This window comes from Arvicanthis niloticus, chromosome 25, assembly GCF_011762505.2.
Source record: "Arvicanthis niloticus isolate mArvNil1 chromosome 25, mArvNil1.pat.X, whole genome shotgun sequence".
Classification (NCBI taxonomy): Eukaryota; Metazoa; Chordata; class Mammalia; order Rodentia; family Muridae; genus Arvicanthis; species Arvicanthis niloticus.
In genome coordinates, this window is record NC_133433.1 from 2,894,932 (window position 1) to 2,918,748 (window position 23,817).

A 23,817-nucleotide genomic window follows, 5' to 3' on the forward strand; every position below is an offset into this window, starting at 1 on the left:
GTATGTGACCAGAGACCTAAGAAGTCTAGAAGACCTAAGCCCATGAAGTCACTATGATGAAAAGTAAGAGCACTTACTTGCATCAGAAGGACCTGGATTTAGGTCCCAGCTCCATCACTGCCTACTTGTGATATTAGTATATGTAAGTATGGTTGAGAACATATAATACCACACATGTAAAACACTGTATGCTGTGCCTGTTGGAGCTTACATAAGCAGCAGCTTTGCTTTCTCTCCTTAATGAGAGACTTGTTTTCTAGGAGAAAAGCTTCCCAATTAATAGACAGTTGGGAATCAATATGAGTGGTTTTCTTTCTGTACTTTCCCCCAGTGTTTCTCTATCCCGGAGAGAGACGGAGGCACTGGCCAAGTACTGCTGGTCTTTCCCTAATCAGTGAAGCTGGCAGTCTTGGCTCTGTGTGGAGGAGTCTAAATTCTCTCCACAGGAACCAGAGACAAAGGTATGTGGTCTGGTAAAGGAAGGTGGTCTGGTAACAAGTAACTCTATATATTTCAATGTCAGATACACATGGTCTTTGAGGAAGAGGACAGGAATAGTTTTCCAAAGGTGAAATATACAAAATATACTAAAGAAAAATTTCTTTGACAAACCATTATGAACAGCCCACATGATTCTGAAAGCTGGGCCACCAATCTCATCAAAGGGTTTCCGGCGTGTTATCACTTCCCAAAGGATAATACCCCAGCTGAAGACATCGCACTTTTCACTGTAATTGCTACCTACAAAAAAGGCAGGGTCATCTTGAGACCTGTTCCATAGGAATCCCAGAACAACCAGTTTCAGAAATTTTAAGAGAATGGGTATTTTGGACAAGAGACTGTCACACACACACACACACACACACAGAGAGAGAGAGAGAGAGAGAGAGAGAGAGAGAGAGAGAGAGTCACAGAGTTAAGCAATTACTTTCTTAAATATTTTCAACAAATATTTATTACTAAATTAAGTAAATATAAACAATTAACTCAAAATCTACATGAGAAAGCCAGTTATTGTCTACTTTTTCAACAAGATGCACAGGCCCTTCTGCTTCTGTGTATAGACTGATCCCTTTCATAGACACAGTTTGAAACACCCATATATTTCTGTCTGTAATTTTTCAATTTTCTTTTTAGAAGGCTTATTTTATTTTTATTTTGTGTATGGATGATGTTTTTTCCTATATGTATGTTGTACACCATGTGTAGCAAAGCCCATGAAGGTCAGAAGAAGTCACTGGACACCAGGGATCTGGAGTTACAGACCTTTGTGAGATCCATGGGGGTGCTGGGGATTGAACCTGGATCCTCTGCAAGAGCAGCAAGTGTTCTTTGCCTCTGAGCCACTGCTCCTTCCCCTCACTTTCTTTAAGAGTGTTCATCTGCGTTTGGAACTCAGGGACTTTTTCATACAAAGCATATGTTTTATGACTGAACTATCTCCTCAACTCCTGTAATTTGTTACTTTAATAGGTTTCCTGCTCTGTGGCAGACAGTATTCTTTGCTATCAGAGTAAAGCATTGTTTTAATTTAGTGGCTTAATATATAGTTAAAATTCTTAATTTAAAAACTACAAAGAAAACTTAAGTGATTAAAATTATGAGAAACAAATGAAAACTAAGCAGATTATGAACAAAATTGTACCAGTAAGACAAAGAACAACCAACATAATATATACACAAAACTACCACCACCAATAAAAAATTTGCACCCTAATTATTATAATGATAGATTCCTATGCAAAATAGTACACAATAATACAGAACTGCCATCACACAGCAATCTAATGTAGGCTACAGCTGCTGCTTGGTGATACCTTTCAGAAATTAGAAATTTACATAACCTAATTGTAGTGGTATATGTATATCTTCCCACTACATTTGCAATAAAGCTCTACCACTGGGCAGTATGAAAAGAGGTGAGTTTTGCCTAGTAGCTGTCTCACCACTACAGGAATAACTCCAAAGATGCTCAACTTCTTAGAATCTAAGACAGGGAAGCTGTCAGGAGCAGACAGGTCTCTAATCAAATGATCTTTAATAAAGAAATGTCTATAAATTTTGAGGGAAAGGTTTTTTTTTCTTCTAACAAGGGTGATATGTAGGGGATGTTTTCCCCACTACATTTGCAATAAAGCTCGGTCATTGGGCAGTATGAAAAGAGGTGAAGTGAGGAAGGGAGGAGAGAAAGGAGGAGGAGAGAAGATGGTTGCGGATGTACACGTGTCTCCAGCAGTCTAAGGTAGTTATAATATCTAGGTTAGATAACTGGTATTGTAAGGGCATCTTGTTAAATTCCCAAATATATAAATCTACTGGATAATCTTTAAGCACTAAGGTACCGTGGGCATAGTGGAAATGGTCTGGGCTCAGCTGAGCATTGTGGACAGTGTGGTGACTTGGCAAAGCCAGCCACATGCTGGTGTCTCGTGGGTGCCAGGGCCTGTGCATCTACCTAGTCGGAGCCCTGGTCAGAGCCAAGGAATAGTGGGAACATGATGGCTGCCTGGGAACAAGCAGGCCTGGGTGGCATTTTCTAAATATTACTCGCAACACCTAACAGTGTGGGTTTTGTTGACCTCTAAATAGAAATGATTGATTATTCTTTATAACAAACAACCCCCCCTTGATTTATTTACTATAACAATATTACACCACTGTAACACACAGAAAGTGACATTAAATAAGTGATTATTAGAAAAGGTACTTGCATTATCCAGATTAATTAATTTTATGTAAAATAGCTTTAGTCCAACTTTTTTTTTTTTTGGAGACAGAGTCTCTCTGTATAGCCCTGGCTGTCCTAGAACTTATTATGAGGCTGGCCTCAAACTCAAAGAAATCTGCCTGTCTCTAGTCCAACACTTTGTAATTAGACTTCAGGAAACAATAGTCTTAAAGTCAAGTGACAAGCTTCATGGCATTTCCCTCTTTCTCTGGGATTGCTAAACATAAAACACTAAAAATGTTTAAAATTCACCAACAACCAGGCTGGTTAAGAGCACTGACTGCCCTTCCAGAGGTCCTGAATTCAATTCCCAGCACCCACATGGTGGCTCACAACCATCTGTCATGGGATCTGATGCCTTCTTCTAGTGTGTCTGAAGACAGCTGCAGTGTACTCACATACATTAAAAACAAAACAAAAGGGAAAAAGTAAAAAAGCAAAGCCCAATTCTTGAATGCATTTTGAGTATCATGGCATTCATACAGATGAAGGTTCACACAAAGCCCATTTCTTTAGCTCAATGTCTCTCACTTAAAAAAGAATTTGACATTTTCATATAAAGACTTAAATATACAGACTAATCTTATGAATTCTGAGTGAGCTAGTAAGAGATGTAAAAGAAAGCAACCATTAGCTTCCTTTTACTGGTAGACCTTAGGGCCTTATCTGGGACATGTCATGTTTTTAAGGCTGATTTAAGTCATCGTGCTCTTTTAACTGATAGCAAACAGAGTAGAGGCACAGCTTTTTACTTATTTTGGGCGTATACAGTCCACTAAGAAGCCTCCATAATCTCTGAACCACTGCTCCTAGGGGAAATGCAGGGCCAGGTTCCTGTGTGCCTTTGTTCATGAACATTTATCAACTAACTAGTATCTTCACCTGGTTCTCTGTGTGGGTTTAAAGACTCTTCACCTAACACCTCACTGGTTAACTAGTTCCCACTCACGGCAGTCTGAAGCATGTTGAGAGAATACCCTTTAACATGTATGTTCATGCTTCTCACCATGTTCAAAGCCTTCTTGTACTTAGGCAGCAAAACCACCATGAGCACCCACAAAAAGGGAAAGCATGGCTCTGAATAGTAGTTTACCTTACCAGGGAAACAAGGCTGGAGAGTGCTGTGTATGACTCAAAATGTGTACTGTGTACATGAGCTCCTTGCTTCCGAACAGTTCTAAAGTAGACAGGTTTTCAATTATGCAATCTGTGAGTAGCGAGGATTGGCTATACACACGTGTGAATCTGCACAGATGCCAATTTAAATTCTGCCATAAAATTTGGGATCTTAGGCTCTACTCACTCAGGACCCTTCAGAAGTGACACTACACGCAGTGTTGTAAACGTATCCTGGATTCACAAGCACTAAGGCACAGTAACAAACACACCATGCTTCTGTGATTTACCTTCAAACACTTCGGGCGCCATCCACGCGGCACTCCCTTTATTATTGGTCATGTGTGTCTGGATGTCACAAGCTGTACCAAAATCGCAGATTTTTAGAACTGTCCCTCCTGCAACCAGCAGCAAGCTATTATAAAAAATTCAAAATTCACAAATTCAGTATTTGATTTTATAAGACACAAAAAATAATTATGGAACTGGAAAAAGCTAAGTCAAACAAGTGCTATTATTAAACTTTTATAAAACATTACGTGGTCACTGTAATAGACTAACATCTGGAGGAATGTCAGCAAAAATTAAAAGGCCGTACGTAACCTAGAGAACTTGGGGAGAAGATCATATTCACATTTTGATGTCTCCATCTCTAGTTCCGTGACAGTGCCTGACCAAACACCCCCTTTACTGAGCTCTGTGGTTTCTACAGTGTAGCACTATGGTATTTATTAAACATTTATTACTAGAAGAACAGCACCATTCCATAGGACAAATAATCTAACGGAAGAGAAAGTAAAATACACCAATAACGAAGGAAACCAATAGCACTGGTTTGTTTTTGCAGTATAGGAAATTGAATCATGGATCTTTGTGTGTCAGACAAATGTTCTACCACTGAGCTATAGCTGCAGACTAATGCTTCTTATTTTATGTCTTCATTTTGAAGATATTCTTCAATGTTTAATCTCAAAATTGTTTCTGAATTGAGAATGTGTGTGTATGTGGTGGTGGGGGGTAGTATGAATCTCCCATATTTATTAAGACAGTCTAATAAGTGCTAGGAATGTTTTAGAACTTCAGCTTTCTAGGTGCTATGACTCAAATACAATTACTAAATATCATTCTTTTGCTTACAAAATTTTACTTTTGATAATAAACAGAAAAAAGATGGGTTATAAAATGTGCATAATCACACTGTATTTCAAAAGAAATAAATAAAAACACATTGTAATTATACATTTATTAATTTCTTATATGTAATGTTCTACTTAAACTCAAACTAGAGATCTAGGAAATTAACTCCCTTTTAATTCAGTGTAGTTAAAATAAGCAGATACACCCCTATTCATAATGCTATACTACCAAACACCCCTGTCATATTTCAACTCTTGTATATATGCAACTAAACAACAAAATTCCTATTATCTCACTGTTCCTGTTCAGATTCTTGTTATTCCACCTTTCTAAAGGGTCTTTTGAAGTGTCAGGATTCTCAGTTGCTATGGAGAAATCTGCACTGTTTACACGTTCACTCAGATTCAGAAATGCTTTTATTCCCTCTCCAAGAACAAGCACCCCACTGGCATAGTTCTCCACCGTGTCTACTGTCTGCAGACCCTAATCCTGTCAGAAATGCAGCAAGGCCACTAGCACAGTTCTGCACTGTGTCTCCCATGTGCAGATCCTGCTCCTGTTAGCAATGCAGCAGGAACAGTAGTCAAGACTTGTCAATGCTCTCAGAAAACTATGCAGGAACAATTTTATATACTGCAGGTACAAACTGGGACTTACAGGCTAACAGATTCTAATTATTACAATGTAAAGTTGGCATTAATAAAAACATCCCCCATAGACAACATTCTAAAATATAAGTTTAGATATATAGCGAGATGATAAAAGTAAGTAAAAAATAACATTGTAAGTAAGAAGGGAAGAGAAAAGGGGAAGTCAAAAGCAACAATTACCTTGAATTAGGGGTGGCAAGAGAAGGAGAGAAGCCAGTGTCACCCTGCTAGAACTTACTTTGGAGGCTTGAGGTCCCTGTGAATTAGAGCTTTGGGCTGCATGCTGTGCAGATAAGCCACTCCTTGGGAACACTGTAAACACCAACTCATGGCATGAGCAGCAGTGTAGTAAGGCAATGGTTCAGCACCATGCAGCACTGCAAGAGAAAGGCACGACAAACTAAAAAGAACTTTATTGCTTATAATATGAACAATACAAACGCAAGCACTATCAAAACACCCGAATGAGTATTCTTTTACAAATATTCCGGTCCCACTTTTAAACCTTCTCTAGGATCAAAAAACAAACAAAAACAAAAAAACAAAACAAAAAAACAAAACAAAAAAAAAAAAAAGAAAGAAAATTTAGTAGATAACTCCATATGGTCATTCAAATAAAATTAGTACATACTATCATACATTTAAAAATTGATATTATCTTTCACACAAGCACATAAATTATAAGCGATCCTATTCATTATGAGGGTGGAAGAGCGAAACAGTATTGAAACAAGATGGCCATATCAGATGCTTACAACTGTCCCGTCTATTGCAGCTAAGAAAGTAGTAGTTCTCTCAAATAAAATGAGAGTACTAGAGACAAATCAACGACGAAGAATACACAGAAGTGGCTATAATTAAATGTATATGTAAAATAATGGTAACTTAAAAGCAAATGCTATCAATTTTATAAAACTTTACAAGAACAATTCACACATACATGAAGTTTTTAAGTATTTTTAAGGTGAGAGCTTTGTTCCACAAGGGTAATACAAGTACAAAAGGTTTTCATGTGTGTGTGTGTGTGTGTGTTGACACTGGTAGTTTGAATGAGAATGGCCCAACAGAATCATGTGTGAAAATTTGGCCTCCATAAGATGAAAAACTGGGAAGGATTGGGCTGTGTGGCCCTGCTAGAGAAAGCATGTCAGTGGAGGTGGGCTTTGAGATTAGGACTCGGCCATGCCCAGTGTGCTCTCTGCCTCCGGTTTTTGGATAGAGATGCAAGCTTAACTGCTGCAGCTAACATGCTTGCTGCTACAGTGCCCCACCCTCTGAAACTGAAAGTCCGAGTAAACTCTTTCTTATTGAGTTGCCTTGGTCATGGTCACAATAGGAAAGTAACTAAGACAGTAAAAATCTAAACTGTTGTGTGAAGTTTGTTTTCACCGTTTTATGTTTTGAAAAGGAAGCACCATAAAGCTCAATGATATGAAGTCTATAGTCAAAGAGTTCTAAAATGAAGGCTCAAAACTAAAAAGACAGAAGGGAAAGTTTACATATACATATTTTAAAATCAATTTAAAAAATTGTTAATTCACAAACTTTAAACATAATATATTAACTCAAAAATTTATGTAGACATCATACATCTTTCTTGCCCTAAGTCCTTAGCAGTGAAAACAAAAACATACAAACAAACAAACCCAAAAACCAAAATGACTTCCTCTGAGAACTCTGAAGGTAAATTGCAACTAACAATAGGTAATGTAGTTCTTCTTACAAGCTTTCCAATTCCTTCAATCTACTAGGTAAAAGCAGGCTTAGCTGATACTCACCATTATACAACGAGCCTCCCTCTGCATATTCCATCACAAGACATACCTAAAGAAAACAGATGCTAGAATTTACTGGAGGGGCAACATTGTTGGGCCTCCCTGCTGATAACTTAGTTCAACTGCCTGATTGTTCTGAAAATTATTCTTTTGGCTCCTACTCTGTGAATGACACTAACAGAAGGAACAGGTATTTGTGATCAAAGAACTTGTCTTCTAGGTGCCTGCTAAAATTAGCAGAATATTACTATATGTTATATAATATTACTATATTAATATCTATCATAATATATAATAAAATACAGTATGTTATATAAAATTTTTATGTCATATATTATAATATGCTAACAAATTATATATAATATAGTATGTTATAATGTATATTAATATATAAAGGGGATCACAAGCTTTTGGGGAACAAAATAAAATTGTAAGACCTTTTGCGGACCAGTGCTAATAAAGCTATGTTCTAGGACATCAAGTCTTATAACACGGTGAGCTATGGGTTTACCTAGGTTAGTGAGGAGGACAGACAGTGGTATGCACTACTCCATGACAGCACAGGTTTTACTCAGTTGGGCTCTACTATAAGAAGCAGAACCCACTGACTGCTTACAGGTAAGTAGTTGTAGGGCAGAGAAGAGGAAAGGGAAAGGACTGAAAAGTTCTCTTGTTGGCCCTTCACTGGCCACTGTCAGGTTAGCTAAGGAAGTAAGATGAGTGATAACACAGGAATGTCAGGAGATCTGTCTTGGCCAGCAATTACACGATCCATCAGTGGGGAAGGTAAAAATTTAGAAGAACAAATTACATTTTTTCTGGAAATTAAATTAGTTTTGAGAATTGTTTACACAAGATGAAGGAGCATTATAAACTGGTGTGGCCAAGGCTAAAAGGTACCTGAGACAACAACACCAACACACTGCTTTGTTAGGGCTAGAAGCAAACAAAATGCAGGAATTATTTTCAGAAATAAAACTACAGCTGAACAGATCAAAATAGCTTCATAAATTATATAAACTGATATACTTGCCACTGTTTCCTATAGGGAGATGAAGAGGGACACTTACTGGATTCAAGCAGGCTCCATACAACTTTACAATATTAGGATGGTTCACACGTGACAACTGCCGGAGCTGGAACAAATTATGGATCCTTAAAAAGTGCTAGTTTTTGAGGTGCTTATGTTACCATGCTGTTCAAATCTTACTGTCACATAGAACATTTGTTTACATCATTCAGTAACTTCTGTTACCAGGTAACAAGTGCTATGGCCACAGGCACTGGCAATCCCCAGTTCCTGTTGTGAATCCCTATCCTACAGTTCAAATGGGAACACAGACATAATCAAATATATGAAGACAGAGAGATCATTAAACCATGCACAAAGTACTGTAACAGGAGTTAAGAACAAGCCAGGATAAACAGAGGAAAATAGCTCAAGGTACCATTTCAGTTACGGTACTGACTGAGTCACTCACACCAGAAGCTGTGGTACTTTCCTACAGGTATCAATTTACCTATTCTGCACGTATTCCTGATGTGTTCAAGCTCTGAAAGATAGATACTATAACTTCCATTTTAAATATGAGACCTTGAAGTTAAGTTCCAGAGAGGATAAAGCAGCTGTTGAAGACTCTATAGTCAGATTTGAACTTCTGCTTATCTGACATGAAATACATACTCTTTCTGAATAGTTGCCTCTAATTCTATTTTCTGTCCTGTAGTTACTACAGAGAGCTTGGGTGTATGTGTGTGGGAGTCATTCAGTTGTAGAGCATTTGACTAGTATGCCTTGGGTTCTAGCTTCAGTCCACCGTATATCCCAAGTCAATCCCCAGTACAACCTCTGGTTTAACCTTCCCTGAGCCAGTAATTACACTGAGGCTTGACCCAGTTCCCTCTCTTCCTCTCCCTCTCCCCCAACCCTCACTCCCTCTATCTCTTGTCCTCTGTCTTTGCCCTGCTTTCTCCTTCTTCACTTCACAGTCACATGCTACTGGCTCATGTAAAGCTAAGTAAGGCAGTGAGGTCTCTCAAGCTTTTTTATCATATGCCACTTGACAGTTTCTTTTCAGTTGATATTCATGGATTTTTCATCCTTAATAGAAAAATAGCTGACTCTTTTTTAAAATGTTATTTCATGTAACTTTTTACTATTTTGTACTTATTGTATACAAACATATTCTACCTTGGTAAAACTCAAAATTAACTTTACATAGCATATTATTCAAGCATTTATTTCTGTTTTTCTGAGTCTCATAAATAGGTGAGGTTTTTGTTGTTGTTTGTAAGGCATAAACGCAGAAGGATGAAGAGACTCTGCAATGAGATAACAGTAGACCATTTGGAAGTTGACAAACTAGTGATTAGTAAGAACTGACCCAGCAGACCAGGAGCCAAATCTTAAACAGGCAACGAAACAAGAGAAGCAACAAGATTAACTTCACAAAACCTATTATTCCATAGAAGAAACTCAAAAGTAATAAAGCTGATGTTATAAAGGGTTTAATTCCTAGGAGACAGTAAAATTTAACTAAGGCATTGCTGCTTCCAAAATACCCCAAGCTAAGTAGTATGCTAACCAGACCTGTGAGTGATGAGTGAAACTACTTTGCTATCATGTAAATATTGCTCACCAGGATTCACCTGCCATTGTGCCATCGCTCATCCCCAAAGAACAAGCCTCTAACTGGCCACTCAGGGGGCAGCACAAGATCACAACTAATGTTAAGTCCTAGGTTGTCACAAAGTCCCCAGTTCTTTCTTGAGAAAAACATAATTCTACCAGACGGGCAAGAAAACCCTAAATAACAACCATTTGAAAATAAAACACTAATTGTTAAAATAATTCTGGTGCTACACAAATCACCCATCTGCGTGAGTAGCCAGACTTGCAGTCTCCTGTCTCAGTTATATTTTTCAAAGTGTAAGCTGGGGCCAAGACCTAAAAGAGATTTAAGGGTGACAGAATATGTGAAATGCATAAGCCTAAAGTGTATTTAAGTTAATAAAATCTTTGATTTCAGTTTGCCCCTCTTTGGGTGTTAGCCACAGCTGGCCACACTTTTTCAGTAAAGAGCGTTACCTTATTAATCTAAGTGTGTGGAGTAGTTTCTCACTAGAAAGGTGTATTATTTCTACAACATTCTCAGAGATTCTTAACTTTAGGTAACGGGAGAGAATGCCACTTTAAGATTAAGATATGATACCTTGAAATAGATTTGGAGTCCATGGGTGAGTGCACTTGAATTCATGGAGTGATTCATGTAAACACTTTCCCCTAATAACTTTTAACCAGAACTTGAAGCAAAAAAATGAAAAACATTCCTACAAAGGCACTACTTTCAGTTCAATCAAACTGCTAATGTTTATGTACACGGAAAAATGAAAATTGAGAAACGCTGTATTTTATAATCTTAAATCAGAGTACCTCTGGTGAGGAATTACTGGACAGAAATGACATCTCAGCTTACCTCCACAATGAAAGCCTTCCTCTCAGATTCACTTTCTATCTGTTTAATAGCAACATCTTTTGCTCTCCATTTAGCTTTGCAAACTACTCCAAAAGCTCCTCTTCCGACAACCTGAGTTAACATACAAACAGAAAACCCAAAAAATCAGAAGGAGACCAAGTTCAATGACAGAGGCAGTTTTTAATTCTCATCAAAGGTTTAGAAACCACCATTATCTGAATTTGCTAAGAATGAGTTTTTCATTAAACTGAGGATAAAATGCAGTTTTAATCTCTGAAATCAACCTCTTTGTTCTAAAGCAAAAACAAAAAAGATAGAAGACACAAGGCAATTTTTAATCACAGTAGAAAATTAAAGACAAGATGACTGAGAAGTGGTTCAGAAAAATAAAAAAGAACATATAATATTTTAAGAAATTAAAATCAGCTTTCAAATAACCAATTGGGGTGGGGAATAGAGGGAGAAAGGTTAAAGGCATATATGATAAAAGGCCCACTCTGAAGGACACAGAAGATTTGCTACTGTCTGTACAATGACTCCCAATACCTCATATTACAATGTCCATTTATAAAATGCCTAGGAGAAAATCTAGGGACAGCAAACAGATCAGTGGCTGCCTTTGGGATAAGGATAAAAATGGAATTAATGGGGATGGCATCTTGCCAAGGTGATGATGTGCTTGAAAGTTGACTGTGATGGCTGGCAACTGGGTAAATTCATAAAAATCAATACATCACAATTCACATGGGTCAGTTTTATGATAGATCAGTAGCTTATTACTTTTAAAACATTATAAAAATACAGATCAACCATATGCCACATTATTGCTAAAACCAATGGCTCTCACATGGGCACACTGTTCTGTCATCAAGCTCCTCTATTTTTAAAAATACTTGGAAAAATCCAAATATTTCTAAAAGCAGTAAAAAACACAAATGAAAATTAGCTTGATACCCGTCAGATGAAAAGCACTGTACTGTGACAGGCGTGAGTTGAGCATCCCCGTCTCCCGTGCCCCACCCTCTATGTGTCTAAGTGCTGTGGCAAGGCCCTTTCCTTAAGCAAAAGTCCACCCCACTCACTACAGTTTTATAGTCTTTTTACTAGTGGGCATCGAGAGAGGGCTTCGCCCACATCCCTCTTTACAGAGCGTAAAGAGGAGGTGCTAATGTTCTCCGCATGTTACACATAAAACACATGGTTTTAACCAAGCAAACTCACTCTCTCAGCTCTACACAGGGAACAAACAGTTAATGGTTGGCAGCTCAACGCTAGAATGCCAGTGGTTCTAACATGTATGACACACTTCATACACCAGGGATCAGTTATGTGTTCCCTTGGTGTGACTCCACTTAAGACAAACTTATATAAAACTCAATAACAAAGCTGGGCGTAGCTAGAGTGATCAAACAGTTGTTCTTCACTGGATCTACACTGGATCACTTCACAAAGGGAATGGGGAATGCACTAGGGCAAGAGCTGTAACCCGGGGTATGAGAACTAGCTAGCCATGGCTCCAATTCTATTTCGTAGATTGTATAAAACAATAAGGATGCTTTTCATATTCAATGCTTACCATAAGATGGACACAGTTTGGTGTGTTTTTCACAGATTAGCCAAGTAATATTTTTCCATTTTAAAGGAAAGCAGACATAGGGTTGCAACTTACTCACACTACACAGTAAGAAAGTATTTGAAGGCAGGATCTGAAACCTACAGCTTAGAATTGTCAACACATGCTATGGTCGATACTCAGTTAAAGGTAACAAGGCTGCTTACATGAAACGTCACAAGTAAGCCTGGCTCTTTTGGAGACTCTTTCCATTTCCTGGTCTTGGCCACTCAGAGACCATCTTGTTCTCCAAGCCTGGACCAGAAACTAACACTGGTGATTTATACTCAGCATCCAGTTACTTTAAGAAGACTGGGGAATTGGCCTGAGTTTGAATGTGTCTGTCTTTATACTGCTAGATGCCCTGCTGTTAGGTAAGTTAACATCTGAGCTTTTTCATGGCAGTAAAGCAGAGATGCTTCTATTTTCCTTAGTGAGTGTCTACTCCTCACTTAGTGAGTGTCTACTCCTCACCTAAGTCCCTAAGTCACTTCCCTTCTTATCTATGGAGATAGGTTATCTATAGGGGATTATAGACTCAGGCACTTCCTTAAACCTTATAAAACATCATGTGCTCAGACTTGGCTCTGAAATTAATCTAAGGAGCCAAAGCACCCATTTTTCTCACAGGAAATTAGCAGCAAAGGTCCTACAAGGTTTCACCTCCATGGTCATAATCAACCTGGATGATACACACAGGTCAGTCTACCTACTGATATTATTATTAACTATGAATCAATGATTATAAAGCAGTTGAATACATTTCAATCATGTGCCCACAGATTAATCTGGGTAACTAGTACTTAGCATTCTAAAGAATGTCTGATCCCAGTGTTATTTGTGTTTATGGATTCTGTACTTGTCATAACTGTGTCCAGTATGCATGGCCATCTGTGATCCACAGGTGCCACCTAGTGATGAAATGACGACTCACTCTGAGCTTTCAACTTAAAACCAGGGTAACTAAATATGAGCAAATAAATACATGATAAACTCTTTGGCTGTGAGAAATCAATTTTATTTCAAAATAATTTGAAATAAAAATGGACACATTCCCATCTGAGAAGCCATGGTCTCAAGGACTCTCCATTCTCATTTGAGCCATAAATTACTTCATATACACAGTGAAGTTAACAGGTACTAAATGATAACACAGGAAGGCAAGTTGTCAAAATTGCTGAAATGTCAGATAGAAATAATTGTCATAGTTTTACAGGAATCAGTTTAAAAGCATGGAGCCAGTGCTTAAAGAATTATATTTCTTTAGATCATAAAGACTTCTTTTTTTTTAATATGGCATTATTAGGAGTAAAATATTAGTGGAGGATGGCCTTGTCGGGCATAGGTGGGAGAGGAGATTCTTGGTCCCTTGAAGGACAAACACAGAGTGGGGGGGAATGTGAGGGTGGGGAGTGGGGGCGTAGGGTAGGTGGGGGCACAGCCTCATAGAAGCATGAGGAGGGGGGATGGGATAGGAGGTTTCTGGGTGGTTGGGGGAAGTGGGGTAAGGGGATAAAATCTGAAATGTAAATATAATACCCAATTTTTTTAAAAAAAAAGAAGAAAAAACAAAAAAATATGTAAGAACTGACTTTTTGTGAGATAAAAAAGAGGCAGGGAAGAAACCCAAGGCTATACAACAAGATTACTCAGATTTCTTTTTTCTAACATTTTTTTCAACACTTATGAATGCCAAAGGCAAGGAGTTACAATACATTAAGGATCTCGGTAGCCTCTCTTTCCCTAACAGGCTCTGAGATTCAAAGGTAGAAAGCAGTTCAAGCCTCCCCTCCCCCGACTCTTCCCTTAGATTAGCAGAGGCAGACAGCCTCACAGAATGTGCTCTATAAACACAGGCAGCTACAGAGGCAGAAGAACACTGATAAAGAACACATATCGGAGGCTTTACCCCAGGCTACTTTGGACCCAGTTGAACATGACAATGACTCCGAAAAAGTCTTGCAAAAGGAGCAAGATAAGTGAAATTAAAGTCTGACCATAGGGAGGAGGCTACTGCGGGGAGGGCTGAGACCTGAAATGGATTAAGGTCTGCTCAAACACAGACCTTAATACAAAGTGCAGCTGACTTTCTGAGGATCAATGATAGCCAAGGGGAAAACCAAGTCAGGAAGCATGAAGCAAGGTCTTTCTTTAGTGTTAAAACTGAATTGCAAACCGCATTTCTTTAATCCTGAAACATTTGAGCACCTAGTATATCCAGCTGCTGTTTTTGAGGCACTGAATGTTCTTTAGCTAAATTGACAGTATCAGACCAGAGGAAGCCTGTTGGAATAGAAAATAAGCTGTGACTCACAACCATCTATTTTTCAAAGCATCACATCCAACAGGTTACCTGCTGGAGAAGGGATTTACAAAAGGTTTCCACCCTTTCAGAAACAGGAGTGACTGGGATGATAGAAGCTTGCACTTTGGAGAAGTCTCCAAAGACAGCTGCCCTCAATCTTCTACCACTGCTCTACTGAGGAGTTCATAGCTTCTTCCCTTGAGTCAAGTCGGTCGAGAATTGCTTTTATTAATAGTATAGTGAACTTTCTGGAACTTCAAAACCAGGGCTCAAGAAGCTTTAGCAATTTCCATTTCCTTCTTCTTAGAACCCAGCGTCATGAGACAAAGACCCACTTGATACTGTAAGGCCACATGGAGGATGACTGGACATTTGCTGAGAGTATAACTGATGACCAAGCAGACAGCAACACTACTCTGCCAGTCATGAAGAAGCAACCTTGGATGCCTCTGTTCCATGTGACAGTAATATGTATCAAGGCACTTGTTTGGTTTCCACCTGGGGGCAAGGGACAGAGGTACATATTTTACATAGCAAAGCAGACCTGGCCTTCAGGTTCTCCCAGCATCCCTCAGTCCCAACCAGGCATACTCTGCTCTCCTCCTTGAGGCTCTTTCTCCTCTCATTCTCTTCCCCTCTACCCTTTCTCTCTTCCCATAGTGATTTCCTTGGCCTTGGTCCTTGGGGCCAGTGAACAAACCTGCCTGTATATAATCTAATGTGGCTTGAGTTGTCTCACTTCACCAGTGGAGAAATATCCTATCACTACATGAAAACAAGACTGACATTCTGACACAGCAACTGAACCTCTGGAATGAATTCAAAGAAACAATCAGACAGGGATGAAAAGAAATGTTTGTCTACAGTAACCAAGAATTGAAGCCAGTGTTAATTATTAGAAGACCAATTAAGAATAATTTCATCTTGGTCTTTTTCACCACCTCTTTATCCTCTGTTCAGTTCTTAGATTCTGCTACTTTTAGGTTATGTCTGAGCCCTCCTCCTCAGCTCGTACTCTAATCTCATAACTTCATACTCCCAAGTCACCTTCCCATCCAGGTGGGAATTTCAGTCTATCCAGCCTAAGCTCAGGATATACTGAAAACTGACTTCACAAGTTGTAGGTACTTGCGGTGGTTTGAATGACAATAGCCTAGCTCCACAGGCTCAAGTATTTGAATGGCTGGTCCCTAGTCAGTGGAAATGTTTGGGCTAAGGAGGACTAGAGATATGTCACCAGGAGTGGGTAGGGGTGAAGTTGTTGGGTTTGAGGTTTCGAAAGCCAAGCCCAGCCCCCCTTCTCTCTGTGCCTCCCCCCACCCCCCAAGTCTCCCTCTCCATCTCTCCTTCTCTCCAACTTGTGGATAAGATGTAAGTTCTCGGCTACTGCTCCCAAGCTATGCTAGCTGCTAGCTTGCTGCCAAGCTTCCTGCCATGATGGACTCACCCTCTGAAACTGTAAGCAATCACCCAATAAACTCATTTTTGTATAAATTACAATAGCTGTGATATTCTGGCAAAGCCTGTGGCTGGTTTGCCTTGTGCCAAGAATCTACCTGACGTTAAATTGAAGAGTTTGGACTAATGTCATTGAAGGAGGAGACTGCAAGTGTTGACTCAGTTGTGTGGTTACTAGACCACTCTTATGCAGGTCTACAATGAAAAAGAGCAAGCAGGGCAAAAAGAAATACAAAATGCAGTTTGAGGGGAAAAGAGAGCACTAGGAAATAGAAGGTTAGGCTTGTGCAGAAGAGATAAGGAGTGGTGGCCTGCTTAGAAATGGAATTAAGAGAGTGGTGCCCTCAGGGCAACTAAGTAAAAAGGAAATGCCTAAGAAATATCCTAATGCTAAGAAAAGCATGTTCAACAAAGCAAAATATCAACAAATCAAAGCTTATGCCAATGTAATTCCTGCAGGGGGACAGGTTCCATCCCAAACACGGAGCAGAACCTGACAGCTTCAGCCAGGATTCAGTCAGGAACAATACAGGTGTCAAGGGATTGTGGAATTATCCTCTGAGTTAAGGAAAGCCAGAACATCAGGTGTGTGGCAGGAGTCCCTGCAACGGGGGCTCAGAAAGGCCAGTGTGAAACATATACTGTGATGGAGATGCCAAGATGCTGGAGCTGTGGAATGACTGACTCCTGAGGAGAGATATTGCCAACAGAGAGTGGAGACAGCCCAAGAGAGAGAAGTGTGTTGTGGAGATCAAGAGCCCTTTGACAAGGAACATGAGCTACAGGATTTAGAGTTTACCCAGCTGGGTTTCAGTATTGTTTTGTTACAAACTTCCTCATTATGTCCTTCCCTCCCCTTTGAGATGGTAATATATATTCTGTGCCTGGTATGTTGGAATTTGTAATCTGTATATGTAATTTGCTTTTTGAACAGGGGGTTATAGATAAGAGAATGCCTTGAGTATCAGAACACACATTGGACTTTTAAACAGTGTTGAGACTGTGAAAGACTTTGAGGACTTTTGAAATTGATTTTAAGTGTGTTTTGCGTTATGATATGATGGGACCAGTGTTTGGGTCCCCATAGGCTCATATATTTGAATGCTTGGTCCCTAGCTGGTGGAACTGTTTAGAGAAGGATTAGAAGTTGTGGCCTTGTTGGAGGAGTGTCACTGGGAGTGGGGTTGGGATGAGGTTTTAAAGGTCTGTCTGTCTGTCTGTCTGTCTGTCTGCCTGTCTGCCTGTCTCTCTCTCTCTCTCTCTGCCTCCAATTTGTGATTGTAATCTCTCAGCTACCATGCTTTGCCTGCCTGCTGCCGTGGTTCCCTACCACAATGGTCATGGACTCACCCTCTGAAACTATAAGCAGTCTCCCAGTACATTCTTAGATGTTCCTTGATCAGAGTGTGTCTTCATAGCAATAGAAAAGTAACTAAGGCTGTAATAAAGTTATTAACTAATAAATGTTAAATACCAACTCGCAGCTTGCATGGCTAGTGCTTTTATCCAGTGAGCCATCTCTCTGGGCAGCCCAAGTTCAATCCTGGAACCCACACAAAAAAGCAAGATGCAGTGGCATGCATACACTGTAACCCAGCACTCCTACAGAGAGATGGGAGCAGAAAGAAGATAAGTGCCTAGACGTGTGCAACATAGCAATAGAAAGAGAGAGACAGTCTCAAGTAAAATGAAAGGCAAGAACTCAGTCCTGAAAGTTGCTTCCTAATCTCTATGTGTGTTTGTGGTGAGAATGAGTGCACTTACGGGCAAATAAATAAATATTTAAACACTGACTCCATTTGGTAATTGTCTCTGCCAGTTCATAAATTCATGTTCCCCTTTTCAGCAGATCACATTTCCCTTGATCTTATTAAGATTTGCAAATTGTTTTATTTTTCTAATTAATCCAACCCCCACATTCTGGAGAAACTTTATTTGGAGAGAGTTTATTACAGCCAGTTTTAGTCAAGAACTGTTAATTAACTTCAGGTGTTACTGTATCTTTCATTGTGTTACCACACTATATCTTCACATGGTCTCTAATGGGCCATACATCCTACAATACCTACACAACAGAATGAGTTTTATTTCATTCCTATGAAATGACCAAACCTGTGGACTCTTGCCATTATAGGACTCATTGGTTAAGAAAGTCTATTCTGGGGAAGGAGAGGTGGCTCAGCAGTTAATAGTACCGGCTGCTTTTTCAAAGCACTTAGGCTTGTTCCCTGCACCTCCACAGAGGCTCACAACCATCTAATAACTCCAGTCTCAGGAACTAATGCCCTCATCTCACCTCTGTGGACAACAGACGGTGCTCAGACATATATGCAGGCAAAACACCCATACTCATAAAATAGTATAAAAGTAATTACAGAAAGTCTACCTTGTCTCCATCTCTCAGGCTCATAATTGTAAAACAATACTTTCCTGATGGAGGTAATTTTCACAACTGTAAGAATTTATGAACTGGCAGAGACAATCAGAAAATAATAAAGTCACTTTATTTGCTACCTCATTTCTAGTTCAAGTTGGTAATGTGTTTGCTCCACAAGCATGAGGACTCAAGTTCAAACCCAGAAGCTAAATATAAAACATTTGGTGTAAACACATTCATAATTCCAGCACTGGGGAGGCGGAGATGGGCAGATCCTTGGAGTTCACTGGTCAGCTAGGCTAGCCCACTTGGTGTTTTTCACTGGTCAGCTAGGCTAGCCCACTTGGTGTTCTTCACTGGTCAGCTAGGCTAGCCCACTTGGTGTTCTTCACTGGTCAGCTAGGCTAGCCCACTTGGTGTTCTTCACTGGTCAGCTAGGCTAGCCCACTTGGTGTTTTTCAAGCCAGCAAGTGGTTTGTTGGCACTTGAGGAAGAACACAGGAGGTTATCTGACTTCTGATTCCCCAAACACGTGTGAACTGGTGTACTTACACAGATGTTAACATGCACACAGGCAGACACGTGTGAACTGGTGTACTTACACACATGTTAACATGCACACAGGCAGACACGTGTGAACTGGTGTACTTACACAGATGTTAACATGCACACAGGCAGACACGTGTGAACTGGTGTACTTACACACATGTTAACATGCACACAGGCAGACACGTGTGAACTGGTGTACTTACACACATGTTAACATGCACACAGGCAGACACGTGTGAACTGGTGTACTTACACACATGTTAACATGCACACAGGCAGCCTAATTCCTTAGGTATTAAATATTACTCTTTTCCTTCATGCAAGTAAGATTTTAAAAAAACTCAGCAGCAACTACACATATGGAAACAGCTGTACTGAGAGTGCTCTTAATTTACTATTAAATGATTCATGTTAATCGTCTCCAGTTCATTTTATTTAGTTCAGTGACTATGGCTGTTGACTTAGCGTAGCTCTGTTCTATGCACTGTGTGAATGGTCCCCAGCTCTGAAATCTGGAACAGGACAGAAAAGCATAGACCCTAAAGTCATTACTTAGGATGTGGTGTCCCCAACTATTCAGGGCTTCAATATCTATTAATAAACTGTCAGAGTAGAACTGCTGACAAGACAGACTTGATAACACACAAGTGAAGCTCTGGGTTTTTGCTTTACTACAGTCTTCTAAAGCCTTCCATAAAATGTCTTCTTCACCGACATCTAATTCTCTACAACTGTAAGGCACAATAAATTCTTCCTTCAGTTATTTTTGGTCATATTTTGTCATTTGTAAAAACAACTAATACAACACCTGACCCACTTAACTAGCCTTTTCCTTTAAATGATATGTCAGATTATGTGTTAACATACATGTACACGACACACAAGTAATCCCTGTAGCCATCTCTTTACAGTAATCATTCCAAACATCTATTGAAGTCAGTGGCCACCAATTTCACATAGAAGAACTTATGATTATTTTTGGATATCCACAACTAACAAATCCATAAACTAGTTTATTCAGGCCCTCTTCTAGTATCAGCTACCTAATAGTTTATAGTCACATTTTCAATAAAACATAAGCAAACATGTAAAAGAGTAGTTGTACGGGCCAAATGCTTAGTTGTGGTCAACATTCTACGACTGTTTTACAAAGTAATCCCTATAAGTACAGCCCGTGTACTTAGGTGACAGTCTCCCTAGAAGTACAGTCCGTGTACTTAGGTGACGACAGTCTCCCTAGAAGTACAGTCCGTGTACTTAGGTGACAGTCTCCCTAGAAGTACAGTCTGTGTACTTAGGTGACGACAGTCTCCCTATAAGTACAGTCTGTGTACTTAGGTGACGACAGTCTCCCTAGAAGTACAGTCCGTGTACTTAGGTGACAGTCTCCCTATAAGCACAGTCCGTGTACTTAGGTGACAGTCCACCAATGACTGACTTACTCATAGCACCTGGCTCTTTATAGTATCTTTTACTCCTGCTAAGCATAAATATTTGTTAAATATAATGGAATAGAAGGAATCAAGACTGGGAAGAGTCAGATCTAATTTCTAGTATAAATTCTGGCTTAGCCAAATTATGTAAAATAACCCTTGACTTATCACATATTAGAAAAATCAGACATGCATCTAGTTCTCAGTTTTGCTGTGATAATTTTATTTACTGGTTCAACAAATACTTAGAGAACTTTAAGGTGAGATACTTTACATCTTCTGAAATGGGTACACAATTCAATCAGAGTTAGGTGCCACGAAGGACAATAGAAATACAATGTCCCAAGTTCCTTGGGGATAGCTTCTCTTAGGAAGGGACATTTGTGGTGGAACTTGAATGGTGAGAAGGAACCAATCATGTGACATTTTGGAGGAAGAACACAAAGGCAGAAGAACAAGTGCAAAGACAATTATTCACTAGTGATACTTTGACCCAGTGAGAATGAATTTATTCAGCATGTAGCTTCAATCCTGTCTCCACTTATTCGGGCTGATGTGGCCATTATGGCTTATGTGCTTGATCTATTCCAGATCTACAAGTTTAACACTGTGATTCTGAGAAAGTAACTAATCTTAGGATTCTTCCATTGAGTCTCAGCTGTACTGTACAGAGAAGAAAATGTTAAATGTGCAGAACCAACTTCTGAGTCTTCATTCCTAGAATTAAGTTCCACTATGGACTATTACAGTGACACTGCATATCTACTAAAAAGAACAAGGACTCATGAGTGAGAAAGTTCAGAGTCCCAGCTCCACCACTGACTAAGACGAGGCTTTTAGCAAGCTAAACTCCATGACCAGATGTCAGTATCTGTAAAATGGGGATATCATTTGTCTGTCTACCCAACTACATTTCCTGGGAGATTATGACTACTGTCTAAGAATATCTAAACTTATTGTGGAGGACAAGAGAGTACATGTTGGAAACAAGATATTTTATTTTTATAACTGGAATAGATTTCTAATGATTTTGTCTAATCTATCAATTTAAGAGAGGAATCACAGATCTTCAAAATGAATGACCTTCCTAAATATATTCTGACATAACCAATACAGTGTCTAGTTTTCTAAATATGAGTAAATTTTCCACCAAGCATCCCATCCTCAAGGCAGCTAGTCTACATTCTGACTCTTTTCACTCAAATACAAGAAGGTTAAAAACTGAATGACTTAAAAAAAATTAAGTACCCACGTAGATTTCTTAGGTAGGAACTGATATAATCTGACAGGAAAGTGATGAGCCACAGTACTAATACTGCAATGAGGAGCTTCTGCTGCCTTAGAAATGTGTCTACTAAATGATCCTACATCTGTCTGAAGCTGGATGTTTCCCCCCACAGCTTCTAATTATCTTTGTGTAATGCTGACTCCACTGTATTACTGTTTGAGAAATAAATCATGTGGTTCTCTTAACTTACTGTTTTGCTTTTTGTGGTTTGAGGACTGAAGCCAGAGCCTCAAGCACGGAGGTCAAGAACTCCAATACTTAGTTGCACACCAAGGCATTATTTTCTTAATTTAAAAGGTGATATACTTGTCCATATAAAACACTGAAGGCATGAAAGATAGTTTTCATGTTGGGTCATCTTTCTGTTTTCCTATTTATGATTTAAACTAGAGATGGAATGTAAGTTGAAATAGCTCTTGAATGCCCATGATGCACCGCTGATTGTACAATCTGTTTAATACGATCACATGAAGACTATAATGGAAATTATGTAATGGTTTTGACATCAGAAAGGCCTGAATTAAATTGAGACTATAAAAATAAACTAGGTTCTAAGACAAAACAAATTTCAAAAATGCACCAGCTTTGCACTGAGAGCATCAAATTGATTACTGTCTCCCTTAGCAACTTGCAGGCCCCAATGAGGCGAGAATGTGAAAGTTTTAAAAAGTAGTGTGCAAAAAACTAAGGTTGCAAAAATCAAACAAAGTAAGTTTGTGGAAACATGTGGTAGACCACGAAGTACAAGTTATTATTATATAACAATTTGTAGTCCACAAGGACAGCAATTCACAAGAGTACACGTAAATGCTTATTTAAAAACTGTGATTCTTGTATACTGACTCACTGAAGTTTTAGTCTTAAAAAAGAATGTTATCCGTGAAAGCTGGATCAACTACCGGATTCTGAAAAAAGGAATTTATCTTAGCTTCAACGGGGGTGGGAGGGCATATAAAATGTTTTCCTTCTTTTAGCCTATGACCTTAAAGCAGGTCACTCTTCCTGTCTGGAACTTTGCTACCTAACAACATGTCAGGCACGAGGTTGGGTTTTCTGCACATACTGCTTAACTGGATTTGTCACACTGATGAAGTAGCAATGACTCCCACCTTACAGTTAAGGAAATGAACACACAGAAAGTAGTAGGAAACCAAGTCACACAGCGCCCTGTCTGTCTCACTCTGAACCTTTCTCTGTCTCAAACCTTACTGTTCTCACACACTTCTCAATGAACACACTGATCTCTGGTTAGTTTTTGTGATAAAAAGATATGACTTAGTAGTCCTCTAAGGTAAAGATGTATTTATTGAATGTTAATTAGCTTGCAACTTTTAACACCTTACTATAATACTTTAAAAATGAAGAAAAAAAGACAACTCAGTCTAGATTTAAAAAAAAAAAAACCCACATTATGGTACAGAAAATGCAAAGTTCTTTTTAAAAAAGATTAAATTAATAGTAACTGCATGAAAGCATTTCTAACCAAAGCTTTTGCTACTGTTATACTATTTAAGTATACTATCCAAGTATTTATACTGTTATGTTATAGTTTTTTTCTTTTGTAAATATTAAAACTCTTAGAAGTCACTGACCCCACTGCGAATCCGAAAAGACACTTTTCCAACTGAAGATTTAATTTATTCAGTTTTTCTAATAGCGATTTCTGGTGTAGTGTTATATTCTGACTGTCACCATCATCACTACTCGCCTCTTCAGAATATGCTGCTTGAAACATGTTTTCCTAAGACTTATGTTACTAAGAGTGAAATTCATCTACATTAGCTCAATACAAGGCAGATCTAAGGTATCAGAGAAAGAAGAATCCGGGACCAGGGAAAGCAGTGTGAGACATTTGACGTTCTCTTTACCAGCCTGTCCCGAGCATCCTTTCGTGTCACATACCGCGCTAGAAG

General features: G+C 39.0%; 1 protein-coding gene across 2 annotated transcripts in view; it reads right to left on the reverse strand.

Moving 5' to 3' along the window:
• The window catches only part of Map3k7 (mitogen-activated protein kinase kinase kinase 7), a 57,673-nt gene that overhangs the window by 33,295 nt on the left and 561 nt on the right, over window positions 1-23,817 (reverse strand). For both annotated transcript variants that reach the window (XM_076924042.1, XM_076924041.1), the window contains exons 2-7: window positions 10,883-10,993; window positions 8,477-8,542; window positions 7,410-7,455; window positions 5,870-6,008; window positions 4,135-4,259; window positions 613-741 (exon numbers count right to left, since the gene is read on the reverse strand). In XM_076924042.1, coding sequence (XP_076780157.1) covers window positions 613-741; window positions 4,135-4,259; window positions 5,870-6,008; window positions 7,410-7,455; window positions 8,477-8,542; window positions 10,883-10,993 — 616 coding nt within the window. The remainder of the gene's footprint in view (window positions 1-612; window positions 742-4,134; window positions 4,260-5,869; window positions 6,009-7,409; window positions 7,456-8,476; window positions 8,543-10,882; window positions 10,994-23,817) is intronic.